General features: G+C 45.7%; 3 protein-coding genes across 8 annotated transcripts in view; all 3 read left to right on the top strand.

Moving 5' to 3' along the window:
• Positions 1-14,206, top strand: part of trmt44 (tRNA methyltransferase 44 homolog) — a 34,124-nt gene extending 19,918 nt beyond the window's left edge. Inside the window, exons 13-15 of one of the 5 annotated variants that reach the window (XM_047336139.1) lie at positions 4,029-4,186; positions 7,207-7,253; positions 12,359-14,206. In XM_047336139.1, the coding sequence (XP_047192095.1) occupies positions 4,029-4,186; positions 7,207-7,253; positions 12,359-12,369 (216 nt within the window). In that variant the 3' untranslated portion in view covers positions 12,370-14,206. Of the gene's footprint in view, positions 1-4,028; positions 4,187-5,167; positions 5,306-7,206; positions 7,585-8,501; positions 8,676-9,505; positions 9,528-12,358 lie in introns of those variants that run through there. The other 4 variants (XM_035611628.2, XM_035611618.2, XM_035611636.2 and 1 more) reach the window with 4 other exon arrangements.
• On the top strand, positions 8,920-14,206 carry LOC118287005 (G-protein coupled receptor 26). The gene is made up of 3 exons (XM_035611694.2): positions 8,920-9,591; positions 9,701-9,814; positions 11,556-14,206. Exons 1-3 carry the CDS (start codon positions 8,921-8,923, stop codon positions 11,791-11,793), a joined length of 1,023 nt encoding a protein of 340 aa, XP_035467587.1. The 5' UTR covers position 8,920; the 3' UTR covers positions 11,794-14,206.
• Positions 14,207-15,941: 1,735 nt separating this feature from the next.
• Positions 15,942-23,095, top strand: LOC118286993 (carboxypeptidase Z-like). Of its 2 annotated transcripts, none has more exons than XM_035611682.2 (11): positions 15,942-16,139; positions 16,650-16,679; positions 17,268-17,642; positions 19,229-19,453; positions 19,574-19,824; positions 19,976-20,137; positions 20,280-20,438; positions 21,035-21,170; positions 21,378-21,517; positions 21,723-21,822; positions 22,453-23,095. In XM_035611682.2, exons 1-11 carry the CDS (start codon positions 16,058-16,060, stop codon positions 22,809-22,811), a joined length of 2,019 nt encoding a protein of 672 aa, XP_035467575.2. In that variant the 5' UTR covers positions 15,942-16,057; the 3' UTR covers positions 22,812-23,095. The 2 variants fall into 2 exon arrangements, with proteins under 2 accessions (XP_035467575.2, XP_035467567.2); XM_035611674.2 differs by having other exon boundaries at positions 19,226-19,453.
• Positions 23,096-23,299: the final 204 nt, after the last annotated feature.

Genomic DNA, 23,299 nt, shown 5'->3' with positions numbered 1-23,299 from the left:
AATTTGTCACCCCTCTGTTCAAAGCTCGTGCTGTGACACGCACGAGTAAAAGATTTCACTTTTCATTTTTGAATGGCCATTAATGCCGTCTTTTCTTTTTTCTTTATTGGTCCGTTTCATCTCATAGCAGGAGTAACTAATCGTTCTGTGGTGCAGCTGTAGTGGGTATCACCTGAAATATTCGCATGTCACGGTCAAATACGATACCCTCATTTTGTTTTCGATATCTGATATCACAACAAAAACTTGACTCCAAAAGTGCTGAAGTTGAATTACCAGCTTGATTGCTCCTTTGAGTGCTGTTTTGGGATTCCTTGTCACTACTGAACTATAGGGACTATTACTATTTATTTATATTCAAATTTTTATTAGTGTACCATACTGTGTGTTCAAACAGAAAGCAAGACAATTTTCGGCAGTGCAACTTCGTCTGGAGCAGAACTGAAAGGACGTGTCCGCACAAGTTGAATATTTTTCAGTTGAAATGAAAAATTTGATGATGACGACGATAGCAACAACAACAATAAGCCACTAAAACAATCTGAAACCTGTTATTTGAGCTTGGGCGTTGGTTGCCTTAACATGCAATAAACAACTAATTGCAAATTTGTGATTTGATATTGTTGTCTATTGTTTATATATATATATATATATATATATATATATAAAACAATGGTTCACAAATATTACTTACATTTCACTGACTTAAAGTAAGAAATTATATAATAATAATAACAATTTTCTTTCCCCGAATGACCAGCACCTCCAGGTTATACTCAAAACACAATTTTATTTATTGCTACGGTTGGTTGGAGGAGTTATAGAGCAAGGAAAACGTTACGCACACACGCACACACAAGCACACACAAGCACACACACAGACACACACACACACACACACACACATCTTTGAAAGCTGCCTTGTGCAAATGGCAACTCTGTCATGACGCTCACTCACTGGCACCGTGACGGTCGGTTTTTTGAGTCACTTCCTTTGTACAACGAAGGCCAGCGACTGCTCTAATCTTTGATTCGTCTGTCCAGTCCTCTCGTAGACCCGCCATGCTGTTCCCAGCTGCCGTAACTCGGCCTTTAAGATTTCATATAAATATCCAGGGCCGGGCCACGTAGCGTGCGGTGGCTCTCGTCGAGAGACAGGGTCCGTAACGACGGCCTCCTCGCGCAGCCCTTCGTGACTCATGCATCAAGTTTGTCATGAGTCACTACACTGAGGTCCACACCTTTTCTGAGAGGCTGAAAAAATGCCTTGAAGGATGGTCGAGGCAGATGTTTTTTTTGGATACCGCCCCGTTGTGGGGGAGTCTCGTCCCCAAGGCTGACGGGCCGCACTAGAGGTTAGACGAGGATGAGTAAGAGGCGGGGAGGTACTGTACTGTGAGATGAGCAGGCGAGGCCAACTGCGACACCGGGGATTTGACTCTCAACGTGTGTTACGCGGGGAGAAAGAAGAAAACAGGCCGAGTTAGAAAGATTCTGAGTCAATGTTGAGTGCGTTTGCTGTGGCAATCGTTTTGGGCATTGCGTCAGTCTGGAATTTGCCTTCATTTGCTTTGGCTCGAAGTTTTGTTTCAGCCATTTTCCCTGCTGCTCATCCACTCATTTTATATCTGCCACAGTAATATACACAGTGGTTGGTAAGAGCCGCAGTGATTCCGCAAATTAGCTGACAACACCAAAGTTTGTGGCTGCACCATTTACAGTGTTTGATTTTGAAGTAATCTAACAGCATTCAGATTAGATTACATCTTTTGTGAGCCGGTGGATCGCAAAACGCCATGTACTTTGTTGTCAGTGTGTCTTTTCATAGTTTGCGACGGAAGCTGTATTATGCTCCAACATGTGCCACCGTGTGCTTTGTCTGCCCACTGGGGCCCCGGCTGGCTTCAAAGCGCCCCTGTCGCCTAATGATAATGAATGCCGTGTGCCTGCTCAATGTGCTTAGTGGCGCACCGTCAATCTGTTCCACTCGGACTCAGGTTTCAGTCTCTCGCTCTGCTCTCCGCTCTCCGCAAGAGCGGCCGCTGCCAGGAAAAAAAATACCGTTTTCCTGGTCGGATGCTCGTGAACCCCTCGGCAGCCGCCGTGCTTTTGTGGCCCTGCGTTTCAAATTGGACGGAATGTTTCTTTGAATCCAATTCAAACAATGTAGTCAGCAGTTTCAAAAAACAAAACAATGCTGTGCTCGTGCACCCCCCTGTGTCTTTTGCAAAGGCATCCAGGAGGCCTGCATTTCAAAGCTTCATAAAGGAAGTCTTTGACCGTATGAAAGGATTGATGAAGAAATCAATAAACAGCCAGGGCACAGCCTACTGGGTCATTAATAAAATACTAAAGAGGGTCCTTTCAAATGTCGCCATATATGGACTGTCTTCACTGGGTCAAAGCAATCTATTTCTGCCTCTTCCTCACTCCCCGGCTCTCGCCCCGTCCACTCCTTCAGGTCTCCAGATAAAAGGGGGCTCATTGTGAACAAAGCAAAAGGGTTTGGACACCTGCAGAGGACCAAACCGCTCTGCTTGCTCAGATTCAATAGAACTGATGGCGGGAGAAACCATTGGGTTATTGGGGAGATGAGAAAGGACCATGAGAAATTTCCCTGACTGCTAATGAATGTGCAACACTTAAGCCTCTGAAAACTGTTGACATATCGATGTTGTTGCACATATACCACACAATTTTCTTTGACCTCTTTTAATGTGCAATTTCAAAATAAAAGAAAGAAGCAGCAGATATAGCAGATGCTTCACAATCTCCTTGGATGACAATAAAACCCCCTGTGTAAATGATATTTACATCCACATCGAGAGCTTGCGCTACCAGAGATGGTGCGATAACTTCTCCGACTGAGATGTTGCCATGGGAACGTGACTCATCGCAGGTCTTCCTGCTTTACCTGTGCCAGCTGCACAGTCCTCACGAAAAAGCTATTTCGTGCTCCTTTTGTTTGCCAACCAGCAGTGCTGAGCCTCAATTTTCAATAACGCACCGTATCAGATGTCTGGGAAAGCACAGGGAAGCACAGGTGCTAAAATGGCTTTTGTTGCGAGTTGATTTTCTTTCTAATATAGATGTTGTATATGTGGACTCACTGATATGAGCTTGTGTGAGCGAAGGCCGTGATTGAATCAACTCTCAGTCAATCGGTCAGTCACATAAAAACCACGAGCGAGGAACGACGAACGTGGAAGCAATTCTCAAAGTAAAGCCATGCGATTATTGTTTGTTTTAATGCTAATTTACATGATCTTTTTTCGATGAGTTATTAATCATGCAAGAACTCAATGACCTTGATGTGTTAGCTGAGTTATAGAAGCAAATTGAGTTAACGGAGGCTTCGATGCATCATGATGTATAATACACAAACTGTATGTCCTCTTAATGACCCTATGTAGTGTAAAAAGTTATAAATACAGTGGGACGGAATTGTTATTACTGTTTAACTTGTAATAATTCAAAATGGATTTTGCACCGTTTACTTGGGCTAAAATATAGAATACACTGATATCTTTTAAATCCTTTTAAAATAATCATTGATATTAGAACATGACATGTGCTGTGTGAAATGTTTCGATACTATTAGAAATCGTGATACCAATTAGAGGTGTATTTGAAAATTTGAAAGAAGATGAAAAAGGATTCTATTATATATGTAAAATATATGCAAATGCAGTGAAATCGAATAGAAACACATTGACATTCAAACACATATGCAGCACTTGTGGTTTTTTTGACGTACAGGTGAATGATGAAAGGAAGTCGTCAAGACAACATGACAACATTATCTCCTTTGATATGAAAAGAGATCAACAGGTTTTCATGTCTTCCCAGGCCTTTTCAAAATGTGTAACACCCACACACACACCCACATACACACACACACACACACGCACATGCACGTACACACGCACTGGCACGAACATGCTGTCGGCTGTCATCACGGGTCGTGCCGTCGAAAATAAACACGCCAGTGGCAGATGTGTGAGCTCCGCTTTGCTTCCGTTCTCCAGGTATGTCGTCGCACACCGAGCAGTGTGGAGGAGGCCCATCTGTCACAGCGCTGCTCATCCTTCAAAACAGCATCCCAAGCTGTCATTCACTGGCGACTGGTGACGGTAAAACCCACTGGCAGAAGAAATCGCAGCCTACAAAGTCACCTTGTATCGAGGTAAGCGTCGCGGTACACATCTCCTCAGGTGGTCTTTGTTCATACGACACGGTTACAGTTTCTCCTTTTTTTTAATAAGAACTGCTAACCTTAAGATCCAATATTGATCTGCACATGATGGATCACTGGAGTAGGAATCTGAGCATAGCAGCCTCTAAAGGTTAATGACTTCTGACCTCGTTTCAAAACCAATACGTATCCCCATCCTGACGCTAGCGCAGAAGGAGCTGACCTATGATTACTATGAAATGGACACGTCTCAAGTAAGCACTTCCTCGCATCCGCTGGGTAAAGCGCAAAACAATGTCATTCTGTGGATGTTGCATCACCACCAACCTGCCATAAACACTAATGACTATAATCATGACAGCGGCAGTAAAACATCACTTTCTTTAAGCACAGAGAAAAAAGGGGCAGCGCTTCAAAGTACATCTAAAAATTGGTACATTAAAGTACCTGTAGGAAACCACCAATGAAAGATCATGCACACAGTCTGCCTGAATTGCACCTAAGAAAGGTTTGCTGATAACCAATACCTGATCACCTCTTTGAAAGAGCCACTACAAACCAGAGCGTTGAGCTACAAGCCGATTGATGAAGACCCAGATATAATTTGGGAAATTTGAAGACCCAAAGTACAATCTTGTGTTTAGACGGTGTAAAGTTTTCTTCGGACTGAAGGAACATGATTTAGCCGGAGTGCTATGACTATATTCAGTGTGAACATAAAGAGGTCAGGGGTCAAGTAACCACACTGTATTGATCTCATCCTCAATGCAAACCTGCAGTCTGACTACACTATTTATATAGACACTTGGAGGCAACTGAGCAGCGAGACATGGCTGACTAAGTGTTTGCAGATTTAAAAAAAAAAAAAAGGATTTAAAATTCATAACCTACTGTCTAGGCAGCAAAGAGGGTATATTTATACTGCTTATTATTATAGGTACTTATTATTATCATTTATGTATTTCTTTCTAGTAGTGGTACCAAGTCCCTCGTATTAAGGCCAGCGATGAGAAGAAGAAAAAATATGAGAGGATCTTCTCCTGCTCCCTCCTGGACTCCTCGTGTGCTCTCACTGTAGAGGTAGTGACTTTTTAAAAAGGCGCAGTGCAGGTACACACGCTTTAAGTGACATTCCAGGTACCTGGAAGGGGCCGCGGGGAGATTTCACTTCTGTGCTGAGCTCACACTTTACCCGCCTTGAACATCTTGCTTGCGTAAAGGTGATCGGGATGTTGGTTTGTGTGAAGGTCAGGTGCTGTTACGTAAAACCACTGGTTGGAAATGACTTTCAGAACAGTCTTTCTCACAAGGCTGAGCTCACAAGTTGCCAGCGAAGATCCAGTTTGCTCTCGGTGCAAAAAATGAGACATTCATCGTCTTGCATCATGCTGCGGGATGAACGCAACTCATGGCTTATCTTAGATTTCTGTAAGATCATTTTACAGTCACATCATGTAAAATTGAATCCTAATGACATCCAACTGTGGATGTCCACTAAATGTTACCTCTTAAGGATTCCTTACCTTGCATCGAGACGGACCCTGGCTCACGAGCAATTAGTAGTTTGGTGTATATTGCCCAAACTCCGAGCTGGAGATCGGCATCTCCCCCCCCCCCCCCCCCCCCCCCCCCCCTTTCCGCCTGTGTTACACTATAAACCAGCTATTCTGGTGATTGAATTAATTTGTTTAACAGCTTCGGGCCCTTGAGGCGTTTTCGGATGCCTGCCTGAAACTGCGGCGGCCGATTACTCAACTCGCATGAAAGCATCCTCTCGAAGCAATCTCATTTGTGGCCCTGAAGCAGTGTTGTGTGCCTCCGATACCTCGGTTAGGTAATACACCAGTGCCGAGAGTTATATTGGAGGTGACACCCCATCAGGCCTATAAATAGCTTTGCACTTTTCCCCCAGGAGCCCAGCTGTAGCTTTCTCCCAGGCATTTGATCTCTAGTTAGCAGGGGACTGACATCACCCACTGCTGCTTTGTCTCGCTGACTTTCTGGCTGCGTCACACACACACACACACACATGCAGGGCAAAAAAACACACACCGAGAAAAAAACACAGGCACCCACAGAGCTGTAGTAGCTTCATTACAGCTGGTATTGCATATGTGAAGCTTTCATCAGATGCTTTTAAGAGACAGTCACTTCAAAGATGGCTCTCCCCAGGGCTTCCACTCTGCTACATTTGATGATGACTCACCAATTCACTTTTAAACACTCGGCCATGTTGGCAGCGGGCTCCGAGAGAAGCGGATTCTCTGACAGCGCATCACTCTTAAATAAATAAAAACGGGCACGCTTAATTGGAGGGGACGAGCACACGGGGTGCAAGAGCGGCACAGGCCCCGCAACGAGTGGGAGGATGAAGCGAATGAAAAAACCTGAAAAAAGAAACAGAACAGCCGCCCCGCAGGCTGCGTCTGACCCAAGTGAGTCACCGTCTACACGCGAGCCGGGCATGACTCAGTAACCAACACGGCCATTTGTGTTATTGTGGAGCACGTTACTCCAGTTTGGACCGGGTGCCATTTTCATGCTCAGTAATTTATGCCATGCCACCATAAACAAAACAATTCTCTTTTTTTTTTATAGTGCAGCCGTTTTAGACTTTTTCTTTGTTCCACAACGACGCCTCAGGGAGGTAGAAAGACATGTCATCATGTTACACATAATAAATACAGAAGGGACTGTAAATAATAAATAGTAACTATAGTGGCTTTATTGAATTATTAATGGCTTCACGAAGTTTGGGTCGCTGTTTTTGGTACCATACCATTTCTGAAGGGTTATGGTTTAACCAATGGTTAATAAATTGTTTACAATTGCTTATGGATCAGTGAGAAGCCATTGACGGCTACAAAGTTTGGATTACCAGGTTTTGAACAAATCCTTTCAGCTCTCTGTATCCTGCTTCTTTCAAACAAAACTCAGTTTATGAAGGATTATATCTTGTAACTAAAGACTTTATTATAGTGCTTAAGGAATTATGCTCTTATGCTTTATAGCCCAGCGACTTCCAATGGATCATCCGACCCCGTCCCTTCTGGGAAAGGTGAGAAACTTGTGACCATTTATTGATGGCTTGGTACCGCATACAACTGCTAACATGGGGGCTTATTATTGTTATGATTAATGTACGGATTCTTAATGGATTAATAACCTGCATTAGCTTTTCCACAACTTGGCAACCCCCAAACAACTTCTTACCGGTTGTTGTAGTAAAATCGCTAAACCTCGAGTTTATCTACTCGCTTGGAAGTGAATTCTGATTTGTAAAGCATCAAATCACAACAGGAATTATCTCAATGCATTTTTTCCATCTATGAAAAAATGGTCTGTTTGTCACTTTTGTGGGGAAAATAAATATAATTTTCACTCCTGGAGAAACACAAATATTATTGTGGCCGGTGCCTCTGCAGCCAAGGACTTATGTAACACCCAGGGGTTATATATCCCCACAAAGTCTGCCCACTGGACCTCACATTTCAAAATAAATGAATAAATAAATATAAATCAGCTGCTGGCATAAATGCGGCTGCATGGGCTGTACCACTGTTGGAACATCAGGTGTTGTGATTTTTGTTGTTGTTGTGAACCGGTGAGTTGTTTGACTGCTCAACAAAATCAATAAGCACACGACGAAAGAATAAGGGGATATTGATTAAGAGTGCAAAGGTGTAACAAAACAAAAAAAAAATGTTATTAATGCACTGGCTTTTTTGTAATTCTCATATATGGTCGTCTGGACCACAGAATCCCTTGGCACAGGGGTCTTAAGACCAGGTCACATTCTTCTGCAATCTTTTGCATATACCAAACACGAATTATAATATTTCACTCTACAATCTACAGTAGCCACTGGCCCTATGAATTATTCATTTCAGGGAAAGGGATCTGTTTGTCCCCGCGCGCCTCTCCCGGTGCGCGCACCTGGGTGCCATTTGGCCACGCAAGCAGACGTATACGCGTCTCCAATTATCCAGCAGCACATCTCTGGGGTTTCTCCCCCCCCCCCCCCCCTCTGCGCCCTTTTTAGCCTCCACGGCCACATTGATCCGAGCTGAAGACCCCGCGATCAGTGCGCGCGAACGCGAGGGAAAACAAACTCGCACGTGAATAAGTCGTGCGGGATCGTGGTTGATTGGTGTTTGCGCACAGGACAAATCGCACGACACACATAAACAGACGGGTGGTCTCCTATAGAAATGCGTAAAAACATGTAGGGTGGTGTGTGTGTGTGTGTGTGTGTGTGTTTGTGTGGGGGGGGGGGGGGGGACTGTGGATGTTTTTCTGACTGTAGGACAAGTTGTTCCCGAGTGTCTGCGTGTGATTCTTCAGCAAAGCTGCGGATCCACGCGGGTCCTCCTCAGTCCCCCTGCCAGAGTCAGAGGTGCGCTCGCTGCGTAAATGGCCGCAGCTGCTGAAAGGGACGCGCACAGATACGCACACGCCCCGCTCCACTTGGCAAAGCTTCACTACTCCCCCCCCCCTCCTCACTGCACCTGACGCGCGTTGATGGGAAATAATCTGCGGGTCTGCGCTCGCTTCAGCACGCTGGACAGCGCTCGTGGAAGTTTGGCGCGGACGGCGACGCGCGGGGGATGCCGTCGCCATGCACGCGGGGGCCCGCTGGGGACCGGTGACCATGGTCGCTTTGAAGTGCACGCTGTCCACGACAGGCGCCGGTGACCCGACGGCGGACTCTCCGGAGTGAGGGACATGGACTTTGCCGAGATCATTTGCGCGCTGTTCATCGCCGCGGTCGCGCTCGTCTCGCTGCTGGCCAACCTGTTGGTGCTGCTATGCTTCGTGCACAGCGCCGAGATACGCCGGCAGGTGCCCGGCGTGTTCACCATGAACTTGTCCTTCTGCAACATTCTCATCACCGTGCTGAACATGCCGGCCACCCTGGTGGGCATCGTCAGGGACCAGCAGCCGTTCGCCGACTGCGTTTGCCACGCGGTGAGCTTCCTGGAGACGTTCCTCACCGCGAACGCCATGCTGAGCATGGCGGCGCTCAGCATCGACCGCTGGATCGCGGTGGTCTTCCCGCTCAGCTACTCCGCGAAGATGCGCTACAAGGACGCGCTGATCATGGTGTGCTACTCCTGGCTCCACTCGTTCACCTTCTCCCTGACGGCGCTGCTCCTCTCCTGGGTGGACTACAGCGACGCGTACGCGTCCTGCACCTTGCAGCCGCGCGACCGCGCCGGCGACGGGATTAGGTTCACGGTCTTCACCGTGGTTTTCCACGCCACCAGCTTCGTGCTCTCGCTGCTCACGCTGTGCTTCACCTACCTGAAGGTGCTGAGAGTCGCCCGGTTCCACTGCAAGCGGATCGACATAATCACCATGCAGACCCTCTTCCTGCTGGTCGACATTCACCCGAGGTACAGTTCCATCCAATGCACTCCTCGTTCATGTTTTTTTTTCTCGTGTTGACTCTAGTTTTGTGACCGTCTGGGCAAAAAGACTAAGTGTGCACTGCCGTTTTCCCAGCGTGAAACAGAGATGCCTAGCCGAGCAAAAGCGGAGAAAGCAAAGGGCCACCAAGAAGATCAGCATCTTCATCGGCTCCTTCATCATCTGCTTTGCTCCTTATGTAATTACAAGGTAAGCAAAATTGATAGCAACCAATGCATCATTTGATTTAATGTTAAGTGTTTAAGTGTTTTCGAACAAAACAAAGTGACCTTGCTCGCAATGACACGGCTTGAGCAATAACCCCAGCGAGTAATCGGGTTAAAACATGTTTAGTCTGAATATAATGAGCGGATAACCTCATCTCGGCTTCCAGAGATTTAAGATGCAGATCTACAAACACATTATCAGATCAGGAGGACAATCTGGCACCTTACTGTACGCGCTTACCGCCCACATCTTATTCCTACCTGATGCTTTTGAATTGTTATCGTCAATCTGAACTGCAGGAGAAGGCTCATTAGTCACCCGTATTGTCATGTAAACAGATGGCACGCTGCTCCCACTGAAAACACGGAGGGGGCAAAACAGATACAGAGGAGACGACGGAAAAAGTGTCTCCCAGAGAAAAGAGGAAATGCCTCAAGGAGCTCGGAAAATTGCCAGACGTGTTGCTGATGATCCACCAGTGTGACACACAGTATGTGGTGTGTTTGTGTGTGTACACAACATCAGCGCACATCAACAGTGTAAAAGTGTCTGAGCAATTGGAGCAACCCCCCCCCCAGTTAACATTCTCCTTCCAGAGAATGTTAACTGGACCCTCCACTGCAATACCCTCTCCTCTAATATGTCAAATAGTTTTGAATTGGCATAACTATATGGAAGATTTAAAAAAAAAAAACCTACATGACACAAATCTAACAAAGACATAACGTGGAAAAAATCCAATGCTTATTTATACATGTATACAATCTTTCCTAAATTAAATCTATGCTCAATTTATATTATATGGAAGATTTAAAATGCCATATCTTTTGTTTACTGTATGGGGATTTGATTTGAACCCCCCGCCCCCCCCCCCCCCAACCACTGTTTTTCATTTAATTATGACAATATAAATATTAATATTACAGACTACAATTACACATTACAATATGTGTTTATTTTTCTTTATATATTTATCAAATTTGTTTTTGGTTAGGCATTTTAATTCAACCATTTGAAATGTAGACAGAAACTTAGTTACATAAAGATTTTAAACTCATGCACTAAATATGTCATCCATCCATCCATCCATCCGTTATCTATACTGCTCTATCCTTTTAATGGTTGTGTGGGGCCGGAGCCAATCCTGGCAGACATTGGGCACCTGACGCCCTGGAGAGGTCGCCAACATATCGCAGGGCCAACGTGTAGAGACAAACAACCGTTCACAAGCACATTCACGCCTATGCTTCAATTTAAAGTCTCCAGTTCTGCATGTCTTTGGACTGTGGGAGGAGTCCCGGAGAACCCGCGAGTACACGGGGAGAACATGCAAACTCCACACGGAAAGGTCCCGGTTGGTATGAACCGGGATGCGAACCCAGGACCTTCTTGCTGTGATGCATCAGCGCTAACCACTAGACCCTCAATATGTTAGTGAAGCAATATCTTTCACACTATCCATAAATTGTACGTGGAAAATATGGTGGCCGTTGAATATTGACTCTTGTTTATCAAATATTCCAGCTACTCCGACAGCCAGACACAGGTGTGAAAAGATCGTCATTTGCTCATTACCACTCCTCCAGCCACAAGAACATTAAAACAATGAACCGTCCCCCTTTTTTTGATCCCCTTCCCATACTTTTCATACAGTTCCTAATATAGTAAAGGCTCCAGGTCTGGTCGGCTTTGTGTAGTCATGTTTCTGCTCTCGCCTCCTCAGGTTGGCCGAGCTTCTACCTTTTGTGGACGTCAACCGCCGCTGGGGAATCATCAGTAAGTGCCTGACGTACAGCAAGGCCGCGTCCGACCCCTTCGCCTACTCCCTCCTGCGTCAGCAGTACAAGAAAGTCCTGGTTACAATTGTCAACAGGCTGCTCCGCCGCGACCTGTACCCTTCCTCTGGCCACAACAGCTCTTTAGACACAGAGAATGACTACTGTCTCCAGAGGATCAGCTAATGGCGAAACCCGCGGACGTGACGGATGTGCACGCTACGGGTCCAAAAGACAGGGGCTGCCTCTCGGAGGCAGAGGCTTAGGAGAAAGACAGAGTGGACAGGATATTAGAAGGAAGGGAAGAGAGACGAGATGGAGAGGTCAGATTGTGGGTAGTGGGGAGGGCGGGGCGAGGACCACGGAACAAAAATATGGAAGATAGTGGGTGGAGAAGATTGAAGAGACCGTAATGAGGGGGAGGATGAACAGGCAAAGGAGAGAAAGACAAGATGAGATGGGTGAGGGGAAGACAGATGGGATGATGTTGAGACACTATTGGTAACCAAGGGATATTTAATTAATCAGCGACACGCACACGCACACACACACACACACACAAAAACTCCACAGATGCACAGACAAATCAATTTCCTCAAACACGGGTTCAGAATGAATCTGAAACTGAAGGAGCACACCGCTGGAGACGTCTTCACTCTGAGAGACACGTGTCAAGTGGCCTTCTGTACTGTACCGACCACTTGGTAATGAGTTGGGTGCAAAATCCGCTGACCTTTTCCCCTGGCCGCAGGAAAAACATGACGGGGCCGGCGGCCGACGGGCAGCAGAGCGAAGAAGAGAGGAAGAGACTGCGCTGGTTCCTGCGTCTGGATGACGTGTCCTCAGTGGACGGATGTGTCTCTCCGGTTCGGAGACTCGACCGCTGCACATTATTGCCATGTTCCGTGTTGACCGCGTTAGGCTACTTTGCGGTGTCGTGTCAGTCACTGAATATTGATGCACTTTGTCTAAACCTCTCAGCGCTACGGTAGTCAAAGGAGCCAAAGGCAACTGACATGTACGCCACGCTATGAAAGGACAGGGCTGGTGATATTCCACTTAAATCTTTTTTTTTTTTTTTTAAATCAACGAGATCAGTGAAAAGATAAAAACATACTTTTTTCCTTCTGTATTGTCAGAATTCCCCAGCATGCCCGTCGCTCTTACCCCCACATTTTTAGATATACTCTATGCTAAGCAGAAAGGAGTTAACAGTGGATTTTTTTTGGGGGGGGGGGGCTATTTTTAATAAATACAAGTTTGGCGAACTAGTAATTGTAGCATCAGTACAGTGAAAGTAGGCTTGGCCCTATCATGTTGATGGTGACGAAGAATCTTGTTGCAGCAACAGGGCGGCTCACTGGTGGGCTTTCAATAATCCCTGGACAAATCACCAACAGTCAAATCAAAAATTTGAATGTATAATTTATTGTAAGAACAGGTGCGGCAGCCTTTTTTCTTTTTTTTTTTTTTAAAGTTCCTGGGTCTTGCAAAAACATTTTAGCTGTGACACGTTTATTTAATTTTTTTTATCAAATCCAAACTTGTCAGGCGTATTCAACAGGTGAACTCACAGGAGGCAGGGATGATGGGAGTTTGAAGATTCAGGTCACAACGTCACGTCAGGTGATTTGAATCCAAATGTTACACATCAGCCTGGTCAGCCGCTCATACGCGGTCTTACCCTTTATGAAGTGACGAGACGGAAACAAGGTTTTGACGACACCTGCCTCAGACCGTGTTGTTCCTAAAGCTGCGGCTGTCTCGGTGATAAAGTAATAAACGCATCTGTAATTGTCCTCGAGCCCTTCGAAAGAATATTGAGTATTACAGCATAACAGCAAATATCTCAAATAAACTTTTCCAAATATACATTAGCTGCATGAATTTCATTCATATCAAGTTACAAAACATAAATATTGTCTGTTGTTGAGTGGCAGCTGAGGTGAAATGGACGAACAGAGGGACGAACGCCGACACACTTGTTCGTAGCAGGGTGACATCATTTCTGGGTTTGGTCTTTTCGTGGGTTTTTGCTCACTGCAAAAAAAAAAAAAGAAAAGAAAAGAAAAAAAGTAGAATATCACCAGACTTTTTCTTTACAGTTGTGCGTACAGGTGTAACTGAATGTGCTAGAGATAGCCCACTCTTACCTGAAATGCTTCTGTTTTGCTGTGCTGTGTTCTGCCAGTCGACTGGAGAAAAAAATGCTTCTATGGATATTTACATGACGTTATTATGTACTTTGCACTGTACAGGAACAACGTTTTGTCCATAGACGGAGAGGGAAGCAACGTGCCGTAGCATATAGGGAAGCTTTCCAAGTGCTTTTGAAACACACTGTTTTCGTGCCAGTGCCAGATTTAAACATGTGACTTTTTGTTCAGCTCTTCTCTACTTTAACCAGAATAGCTGCTTTTATTACTATTTAAAAAGTCAAATAAATCGGTTTTCTTTGGACGTATTTTCTGCACATGTATACTTTTCCTCCTGTGAGGCACTTGCTGTTCTTTGACAGTGTGATTAGCTATTAGTGGAATATGTGCAATAAGGCCTGTCACTTATAAAGCTATTAAAAACATTTGTGATTTCACAGTAATGTCGAATGCCCTGAGACGTAATTTGTAAGATTGTTCATTACATCCAAGCAAATGATGAGACGGTAATTATGGAAAATTGTGGGTGATTTGTGAAACAGATGGATACAGGTATCCAGGAAAACACAAGTCAGTACTCGCAAACAAATAAACCGACTCTTTCGGTTCCTCTTTCACCGCCAGCTATTGGTTTCTGCGTCATAATGTTCTGCATCGTCTGCCCCGTGGCCCCCTAATTATATTGCAGATGATATGTGGCATAAAAAAAAAAAAAAGGACTGTGGTGTCACATGGAAAATCTGTGTGGCGGCGGCATTATTGCCAAGCGTAATTAAAAAGACGGGTTAAAGATCATAAGATTAGAGATTGTAATTTATTCTGACTCGGTAATGACTCTGGCTTAATTCGATGCCTGGAAACAGACCAACAGTTATTATTTGCCGCATTAAGTGAAGGAATTTCCTATTTCTTTTTGTAGAATTTCATATGGTCAGGTGTCGGGTGTGGTTTCATCAGAGTCGCTGTTGTCAACACACGAGTCATTATGATGTTGACACTTCCAAAACCTAAAAGTGAAAAAGAAAACATCCAAATAAAGAAGCCAGTCCTCTAAACTTACTTACAGTATATTGAACAATAAATCCCATGTGTTATTAGACGGACCAAATAGAACACCAGTCACCGTTAGGCAAATGCTATTTTCGACAACATACCATGATCTGTCCAGTCATTCTTTGGCAAAGACGCGATGTGAAAAAGGGATTTTCTTGAACTAATGCATTTCTGCTTTCCACCTGGTATAATGGGGTATAATATATATACAGTATATATATATATATATATATTTTATGTTTAGGCCAGACTTTGCTGCTCGGCTCTGCTCCTCCTCTTTATTGTTTTACAGCCGGATGTATTGATGCCCACAGACATAATGCAAACGAAATTTTAAACTAAAGGAAAAAGAATTGTATGTTGGTGCCCAGGATTTGTGTTTCCTGTGTATGAACAAGTCACCATCAGAAAACAGAAAGACAAATAGTGGGGAAGAAAAAGATGGAATATACATTCGGAAAAGATTCATTCACTTTACTTAAGAAAAAAAGCAACCAAACCCCTTGTCCGGTTTGTTGATCTGCGAGTAGGATTGGGATACCTTGATATTTTAAAAAGGCCTACATTGTGTGTGCTGTTATGCGCTCTATAACTGAATTTGACTTGACTTCGAAGCATTTCACAATGAAAAACATTAAAATGGTCTTTGCTGCTTAGGCCACTGTCATTCTCAAGTCATAGAGAGAAAGTCAAAATGGCACACGACAAGGCTTTACATCGGTGGAGTGACTCCAACAGGTGGGTTTCCTTTAACGGCCGCGTGTCACCCGATTGGCCGAACCGTGTCACGTGGCGTGGGGGAAAAAAAGGCGCACTAACCTCGACCCAGGTGAGACGACGGAACGCACGACGCCAAAAGTAAAGTCGCGCCTTTTTTTTAGTTTAAGTAGAGTCAAACAAAACAACAACAACAACAACAACAACAACAACAAAAGGAAAAAGAATAAACACATAAAACCTGCTCCGTGTCAGTTGAACAGGAAAGCGGCGCCGCATCCTCCCCGAAAGCTACACTCGCGTTTTCATCCGCGCGTCCCCGCTGCACCTCGACATCCTTTTCCTCTGTAACCCGATAGCGGACCGTAATGTGTGTAGTAAAGTGGCTCTGGGGGGGGGGGGGGGGGTTCTGCAGGGGCTTGGGAAAGACTCACACACACGCACACGCACACACACACACACACCCTCTCCTCTCGCTGCGTGTGCGAGGTGCCACATCGGAACGCAACACAAGTGTCGGAAAAATGAGCACCACGCTGCCGATCCTGCTGCAGTTGCTGGTCCTCGTCTCGTGCGCACCTCCGCGCTGCGACCCAGGAGTTCGAGGTAAACTTCATTTCCTCGTTTCTTTTACGATCACAAACTTTTCATATGTTTCTTTTTCTTTTCTTTTTTTTTTTGACGCAGCGGGGCCATCCCCCGGCCCTGCTGCGTCAAAACTGGACATGGCATCTTTTGATAGTTTTTTTGTTTGTTTGTTTTTTTGCCACGCGGAGGCTCTGGACTTATGATGCAGTAGAAGTCGTGCAAAAAATATTTTCATACCAATGTATAAGATGGGTCTGGTAAGATTTTGTTGGCCCATAAGTCAGTCACGCTGGACGGGACCATGCTTTTCAACATATCTTGGTTAAGTTTGTGTAATCTCGTAAAAGGAAAGAGGAACATCTAGTGATTTATGATGCTTTGCAGTAGGACAGACATTTCAGAAAGCTGCTGGAAGCCAGAGCAGAGGTTGATCAGCAGACTGTTTTATATAAAGGCCAGGGCCAGGCATTTACACAAACCACTCTGCCATCTAGTGTCTGCTAATGACATTCTGATGTGTCTCTGCAGGACTGTGCAAGCCAACAGTGGAGGAAAAACGTAAGTACCCCTTGTGCCTGGAGGGAGAGCGCCGTCGCACACGCACGGGCTGTTATTGTCTCCCGGCTCGCCTCATGTGCCGCAGCAGTTTGACCCCTAAAGGATCTTATTCTTTGACCTCTGAGCCTGAAACCCGCTCGGTGCGTTTGCCCCCGCGACAGTTGGAGAAACATCAGGCTCCTCACGAGTCGTCCTCGCCCTCCCCCCGACAGGTTGCGCGGTTACATCCGTGTGGATGACTCCGGCTCGAGTCAGTGTCTCTGAACAACAACAACCTCCCCCAAAAAAGGATGAGATCATAAGTCGCGCTGGGGCGTAGTCTTAATAGAATCTGGCCCCGAAAGCCATGGAACCATCGCGTGTATTTTTAGATGAGCAATGGCGCCGCATGAAATATTAAAATTCTCATTTCCAGAGATAATAGAAATGTTTGGGACTGGTTGATTGAAGGCAGCAAAGTGAGACTCGTGGCTTAACGTGCGTGATAGATGGAGATGCAGTGTCTATAGATCACTCGGAATAAGATTAATATTGGCTCATGGTCACATGTAATTTTGATAATGTTCCCCTAATTCCTTTATACCTCAGCTAAATGCACAGATGTCCTGCTGTCCTACTGCGACGACATGGCCTACACGCAGACCATGTTCCCCAACCTGCTCGGCCACAAGAGCCGCGAGGACGCGGAGGCGGGCGCCGAGTACCTCCTCATGAGCGTGGTGGAGTCCCTGCTCGGCGGAGAGTGCAACCCCGAGATCCGCATGCTGGGCTGCTCCTTGTTGGCCCCGCGCTGCGAGGGGGGCGCGGTGCTGAAGCCCTGCCGCGCCGCCTGCGAGGCGGTGCGTCAGAAGTGCGCCCGCGCCTTCGAGGGCATAGAGATGGCCTGGCCCTACTTCCTGGACTGCGATCGCTTCTTCGGCAGCGACGGGGAGGGATGCCACGACCCACTGATGGGCCTCAAGGGTGAGAACAAGTGCGACGCCGTCGCCATTGTGGTTTTGAGCTGTGACGCCTCGGCGCGGTCGTCTTGAACACACTGGGTGCTGACATCCGGTTTGTTCACATGCTAATGTGGCCGACCTCAGAATGAAATCCAACTGGAACGCCTTAGTTCCCCCCCCCCATCAACCCTCACTCACACTTGATCCCGCGGCGATTCTCACGTGTTCTTATTGGAAAACCATAGAGTTGTGAGCAGCGCCCTAATGCACCGTGCAAAGGAAAACATGGTCTGGCAGTCTTTTCTTAAACAAAACAACAACAAAAAAAACTGTTGGAAAAACTAAAGTGAAAAAGACACGTTTTCCAAAGTGGATGAGGGGGGAAAAGAAGAGTCCGTGGCGCTCGCAGACGACCTCATGTGTGAGCCATATGAGAGCACGTACTTGCACGTCGGCACAGACAAGAGGATATTGATTTATACGTTGAGTCGTCTCTCTATAGAATAGTGTTTGGAGCAAAGATGTGTCTGCATGATCATAAAAGTCTTCAAAATCAACCAGTGACACGCAGGTCACTTTCCTGACCCGCAGCACTGTGAACAAAAGTGTCTCGCTTTTTCTTTTCTTTTTTTACTGCCGTGCTAATTTTGATTCTTCTTCTTTTTCTGAGAATGCGGTTCAGATGTTTGGCAGCGGGTTGGACCTGCGTAATTATTCCCATATTCCATATTCATTTCAAACTGGTGCTTGTTCCTGTTTTCTTTTTTTTGTCATGCGACCTGAAGCTATGCCATAGGTTTGAAAAAAATACATCTTTCTGTTATAAGTGAAGATCAATGTTGTTGAGTCGTTTTGACATTTTAGCCTCTTTAAGCATCACTGTGTTGGTTTCAACAGCTTCACCGTGTCATTGGAGAATTTAGCCGGAGAATTTATGAGACGAAGAGCCTGAAGAGCTAGAAGCGGAGCGAGCGTCAGGCTTACTGTAGCCACTTCAAAAATGAACGCTAGTGTAACACATTGACCATATCAACTTCATGAGGTGATGATATTCAGATGTGTGGTTACAGCCGTTTCACCTTCCCCCAATTGCCCCCGAAACTATGAGTTGATGCAGATATTAAATAACCTCCGATTGAGTAGAAATACACTGTACAAAACCTGCTTTCCAATTGATATTGGCCGCTGTGACAGATCCCGCCTTTCAGGTCATGTGAATCTGACAGAGCTGCAGTGTGATGTGCTATGATGTGTTATTATTATTGTACTTTTTTTTTTTTTTTGCTGGTGTCAAAATAAGTGTGAAGACCAAAAACAAGGACAGCAGGCACCAGCGGGTTTGACAGTTTTTTTTCGTGTGTCAGCTGAAATAGGCTTGCACAATATCATCAGGCGTTTTGGCGTTGTCTAAACTTTCCACGCATTCCTTTCATGGTCTCTGCTGTGCATACCGGAGTCTGCGAACATCCTATTTATAACCTGGCAGCGCTGCAAGAATGGAGACAGCGTATTTCTTTTTTTATTCGTTAGGCAGATCCAAAAATGCGGTCGGCCCCTCGAGCTGAGAGCGCACTGATGAACACCGATGATGTTTTTCCTTGACAGCAGAGCAGGAGGAAGAGGCCGTCGACAGCATGGAGGTCCCAGCTCCAGAGGAGCTGGACACCTCCATGCAGTTCACCTATCACTCCAACGCTCAGATGACCAGCGTCTTGAAGAAAACGGAGGAGCGGTGCTCCGACATAGCCAGGACCTACAGCATCGGGCGCAGCATGGAGGGCAGGGAGCTGCTCGTGATCGAGTTCTCCAACAACCCCGGTCAACATGAACTGCGTGAGTAAAACTCTTTGTAAATAACCGACGTCCCTTTTGTCCTGGTCATAAAAAGTTTAGAGTAGTTGCTGTGAATGTGAACCCCCCCCCCCCCGGTCCCCGTCCCCGTCCCCTTTATAGTCGAGCCAGAGATGAAGTACATCGGCAACATGCACGGAAACGAAGTCCTGGGCCGCCAGCTGCTGATCTTCCTGGCGCAGTACCTGTGCTCCGAGTATCTGCAGGGGAACGAGCGCGTCCAGGCCCTCGTCAACACCACCCGCATCCACATCCTGCCCTCCATGAACCCCGATGGATACGAGCTGGCTGTTTCTGGAGTCCAGGACAGTAACTACGGTGGTGGCGACGATGAAGAGGAGGGCTATCCACAGGTACGTGCCGGAGCAGTCTGCTGGCTCACACAAACTTCCGTTCAGTCGTAGCCGTTCAAATCTCTCAATTTTTTCCCAACGTCTAATGATCCGTGGCCTTAATAATCCTGCCGTGCATACGTCATGTTTTGAGTTGTGCTTCAATCCGCAGGATCACCGATATGATACCTCGACCATCGGCCGAAACAACGCTCAGAACATCGACCTGAACAGGAACTTCCCTGATTTGACCTCCATCGTTTACAGCCGCCGCAGACAAAGGAGCTTCGGCACTGACCATGTCCCAATCCCAGACTATTACTGGTTTGGTAAGGTACAGTGTGAATCCTTATCCACACATGCCAGTGAATGATGTTTTATGACACAATAGGTGACATTATATATATTTTTTAAATTGAATAAACTGTAATTGCGTCATTTTCTTGGTCTGATTAAGTCTTAATGCTGCGATCCAGGTTGCCCCGGAGACGTACGCGGTCATGAAATGGATCCGCTCAATCCCGTTTGTGCTCTCGGCCAACTTCCACGGCGGGGAGCTGGTGGTGTCGTACCCGTACGATCTGTCCAAACACCCGCTGGAGCACAACATGCTCTCCCCAACACCGGACGATCAGGTGAACATCACCACTAGTGCAGGAAAATATCGGCCTCATTTGTCACGGGGGAATGGAAGTTGGTCATTAATGATGCTGTGGAATATTCACCAAAAAAGAAAATAACTGTCACAATTAGTTCTGATGGATGCAGATATGCTGTCAAATATATTCACCAACATTGGTTATTCATTTTGAAGTTAGTTTATGTAAGTCCAAGTATTTCTCCAATAAACAATCTGCTAATCATTTATTTGAAGTGTTCAAAATCAGGATCTAGGGGAATCATGAGACACAAATCAGACTGAGGTTCTTTCCACACTATGCACAAATGTGAATGAATTTTCTTTAAATTTGACCTTTATTCAACCAGACAAGTTACCGACTAACAACGTGGAAAAAAATAAATAAAAACTGGTATCAAAATCTGAAGCCGAAAATCCAACAATGAACATTTAAAATGATTTGCTCTTTTAAATATTGTAAAAGATAATCTTTCATAAAACCTTAAATGACAGTAATGCAAAGACAGGGTGTGCGTGTGTCATAAAAAAATATTTCATGAACATGAGAGGAGGAAAATAACGCAGTTTTTGTTGTTGTTGTCTTTTTCTTAGGTTTTCAAGTTTCTGGCAAGAGGATATGCAATCTCCCACGAGAGAATGTCCAATGAAAATGCCAATTGTGGATCGTCTCGTTCGCTCTTTCAGAAGGGAATCGTCAACGGAGCGCAGTGGTCCAGCATTGCCGGCAGTGAGTGGGAATAAGTAGAGAATATTCCTCAGTAAAAGTTGGGGCCTAATCTGACTCTGTAATATAAGGGACATGCTGCCACTAGAGGTCGCTGTAACATCAGTTAAGCCAGGGCATCGTTGAGGCGGTGCCTCCAGGAGGGGTGGGGTGAAAGGTCAGCGGAAAATTTCCCATGGGACTCTGGGTAAAGCAGTTTTGTTTCGTCAGGTATGCAGGACTTCAACTACCTTCACACCAACTGCTTCGAGGTGACCGTGGAGCTGGGCTGTGATAAATTCCCCCCAGAAGAGGACCTCTTCATCGGCTGGCACGAAAACCACGAGGCCCTGCTCACATTCATGGAGCTTGTGAGAACAAGTCCCATTTCCGTTCACGTTCTATCTGTTTTACTGTCTCTTTTTTTTTTGCATTTGTCTACATGGAAGTCAAGAATTCCCAAGTGAAACGAATGAATACTGGAGCTAGTCGGTCCTCTGTTTTTCACATGTGGATAAGTTTGATATATTTTTTTTGGTTTGTTAATGATTTGTGTTGTGTGGCGACGTCCCTCAGGCCCATCATGGTATCAAAGGCGTCGTAAAAGATGAGGAGGGAAATGGAATAAAAGGCGCACGGATAGCAGTCAGAGGAATACGGCACGATGTTACCACAGGTGATGGTTATCTTATCTTATCTTATCTTATCTTTGGGGGGTTAGCCCAAGGCTCTTGTGGCCAACACAAGAAATGTTGTTCTTATAAAGACTGGTAATAATCTATGCAGAAAAAGCTGAAATAATTAGACTTTTAGTCCACCAACCACACTTAAATGTCACATTACTGTAGGAGTCACTGTGATTAACTATTCACATTAAAATCTGAAGTGTAAGTATAACTAGGAAACTCAAAATGTGTCTGAAAGCTCCAGTATATCGACTGGAAGTGACGGAGAACCAAACATGGATGCCTCGCGCACGTCATTCAATTTAATCAAACCCCAATTTTTAATTCTGTAACGTGAATTCACTATTATTAAGGCTCTCACGTGACCAACTGTGCAGTTCTACAGCTGTCCTGACTGGTTCTACGATGTGAACACGGTGAAAGTTATGAACTTGGGAATCTGTCTCGTCTTTATCGTCCATCCTGAGTGATGTGAATGCAACTGTAGCCTCTCCTCCAAAACCGTCACTCAAAACATCTACTGTACTCATCCCTCCATGTTGAGTGAACTGGCCTGCATGTGTACAATATTTTAAGTGGCCCCTTTCAAAAACACTGTGTCTGTCTTCCTCCCTGCCCAGCTGAAGCCGGAGAGTACTGGCGCCTCCTCACCCACGGCATCTACATCGTGTCCGCCTCGGCTCCGGGCTACACCAGAGCCAATAAGAGGGTCCACCTGCCCCCTCGCATGCGCACGGCCGGCCGCGTGGACTTTGTGCTGCAGAAAGCGCCGCCGGAGGTTGACGTGCCGAAGGGGAACTCGACAATCCCGGCCACGGCAAGCTATGACCGCTTTGACCCTTTCAACCAGTACCAGCGCTACACCATGATGGCCGGCTTGAGCCAGAGACGCGAGGAGAGAGCCGAGAAGCCCTGGTGGTGGAACTACTTTGTCCTGCCGGGCAGACCCGCCCCCACCTGGCTGCTAAAACACTATTAGAGCTTCCATAAGGGAAGTCACACAGTATACACACGCACACGCACACGCCAGACTGTCATGTAAAGGATGTGTTGCTTTTCATTGCCGATATGTTCACTCTCACACTTTTAGTGGCTTCATGAAATCACGATGCAAGCACCTTTAATCCACAGTAGGAGCTTTTTTTTTTTTTAAGTCCGTGAGCTTTAACCGTGACAGTCAAACCGCTTCAGTGTACAACCATGATGAAATGCAAGACGGCATATTTTCACAGCATAAATAAAGACCTTTTTTTATGGTCACAATATGATTCCTTCCGACTAATACATGTAGTCTAATTTTCCCTCTAAAGTGCATATTGAAGGGCACTCGGGTCATTATTATATTCTCAATGAATGGCCCATTGTACAGTGCTGGTTCAATCGTTTCATTTTTTTGTTGTAGGTAATGAACCCAACCGACCACTAGGGGGCAGGCTACATCAACTTCTCAGCAAAGTTGCCACAAAC

Source organism: Scophthalmus maximus, chromosome 12, assembly GCF_022379125.1.
Source record: "Scophthalmus maximus strain ysfricsl-2021 chromosome 12, ASM2237912v1, whole genome shotgun sequence".
Taxonomy (NCBI): domain Eukaryota; kingdom Metazoa; phylum Chordata; class Actinopteri; order Pleuronectiformes; family Scophthalmidae; genus Scophthalmus; species Scophthalmus maximus.
The sequence above is the reverse complement of the archived record's forward strand: the minus strand, read 5'-3'. Positions and strand labels throughout refer to the sequence as shown.

Excerpts from the sequence above, each read along its gene's own strand:
- LOC118286993 (XM_035611674.2), top strand. The coding sequence starts at position 16,058 with ATGAGCACCACGCTGCCGATCCTGCTGCAGTTGCTGGTCCTCGTCTCG. Across the intron at positions 16,140-16,649 it reads CTGCGACCCAGGAGTTCGAG|GACTGTGCAAGCCAACAGTG; the intron begins GTAAACTTCATT and ends GTGTCTCTGCAG. Across the intron at positions 20,138-20,279 it reads ACTATTACTGGTTTGGTAAG|GTTGCCCCGGAGACGTACGC; the intron begins GTACAGTGTGAA and ends GCTGCGATCCAG.
- LOC118287005 (XM_035611694.2), top strand. The coding sequence starts at position 8,921 with ATGGACTTTGCCGAGATCATTTGCGCGCTGTTCATCGCCGCGGTCGCG. Across the intron at positions 9,592-9,700 it reads CTGGTCGACATTCACCCGAG|CGTGAAACAGAGATGCCTAG; the intron begins GTACAGTTCCAT and ends CCGTTTTCCCAG. Across the intron at positions 9,815-11,555 it reads GCTCCTTATGTAATTACAAG|GTTGGCCGAGCTTCTACCTT; the intron begins GTAAGCAAAATT and ends TCGCCTCCTCAG.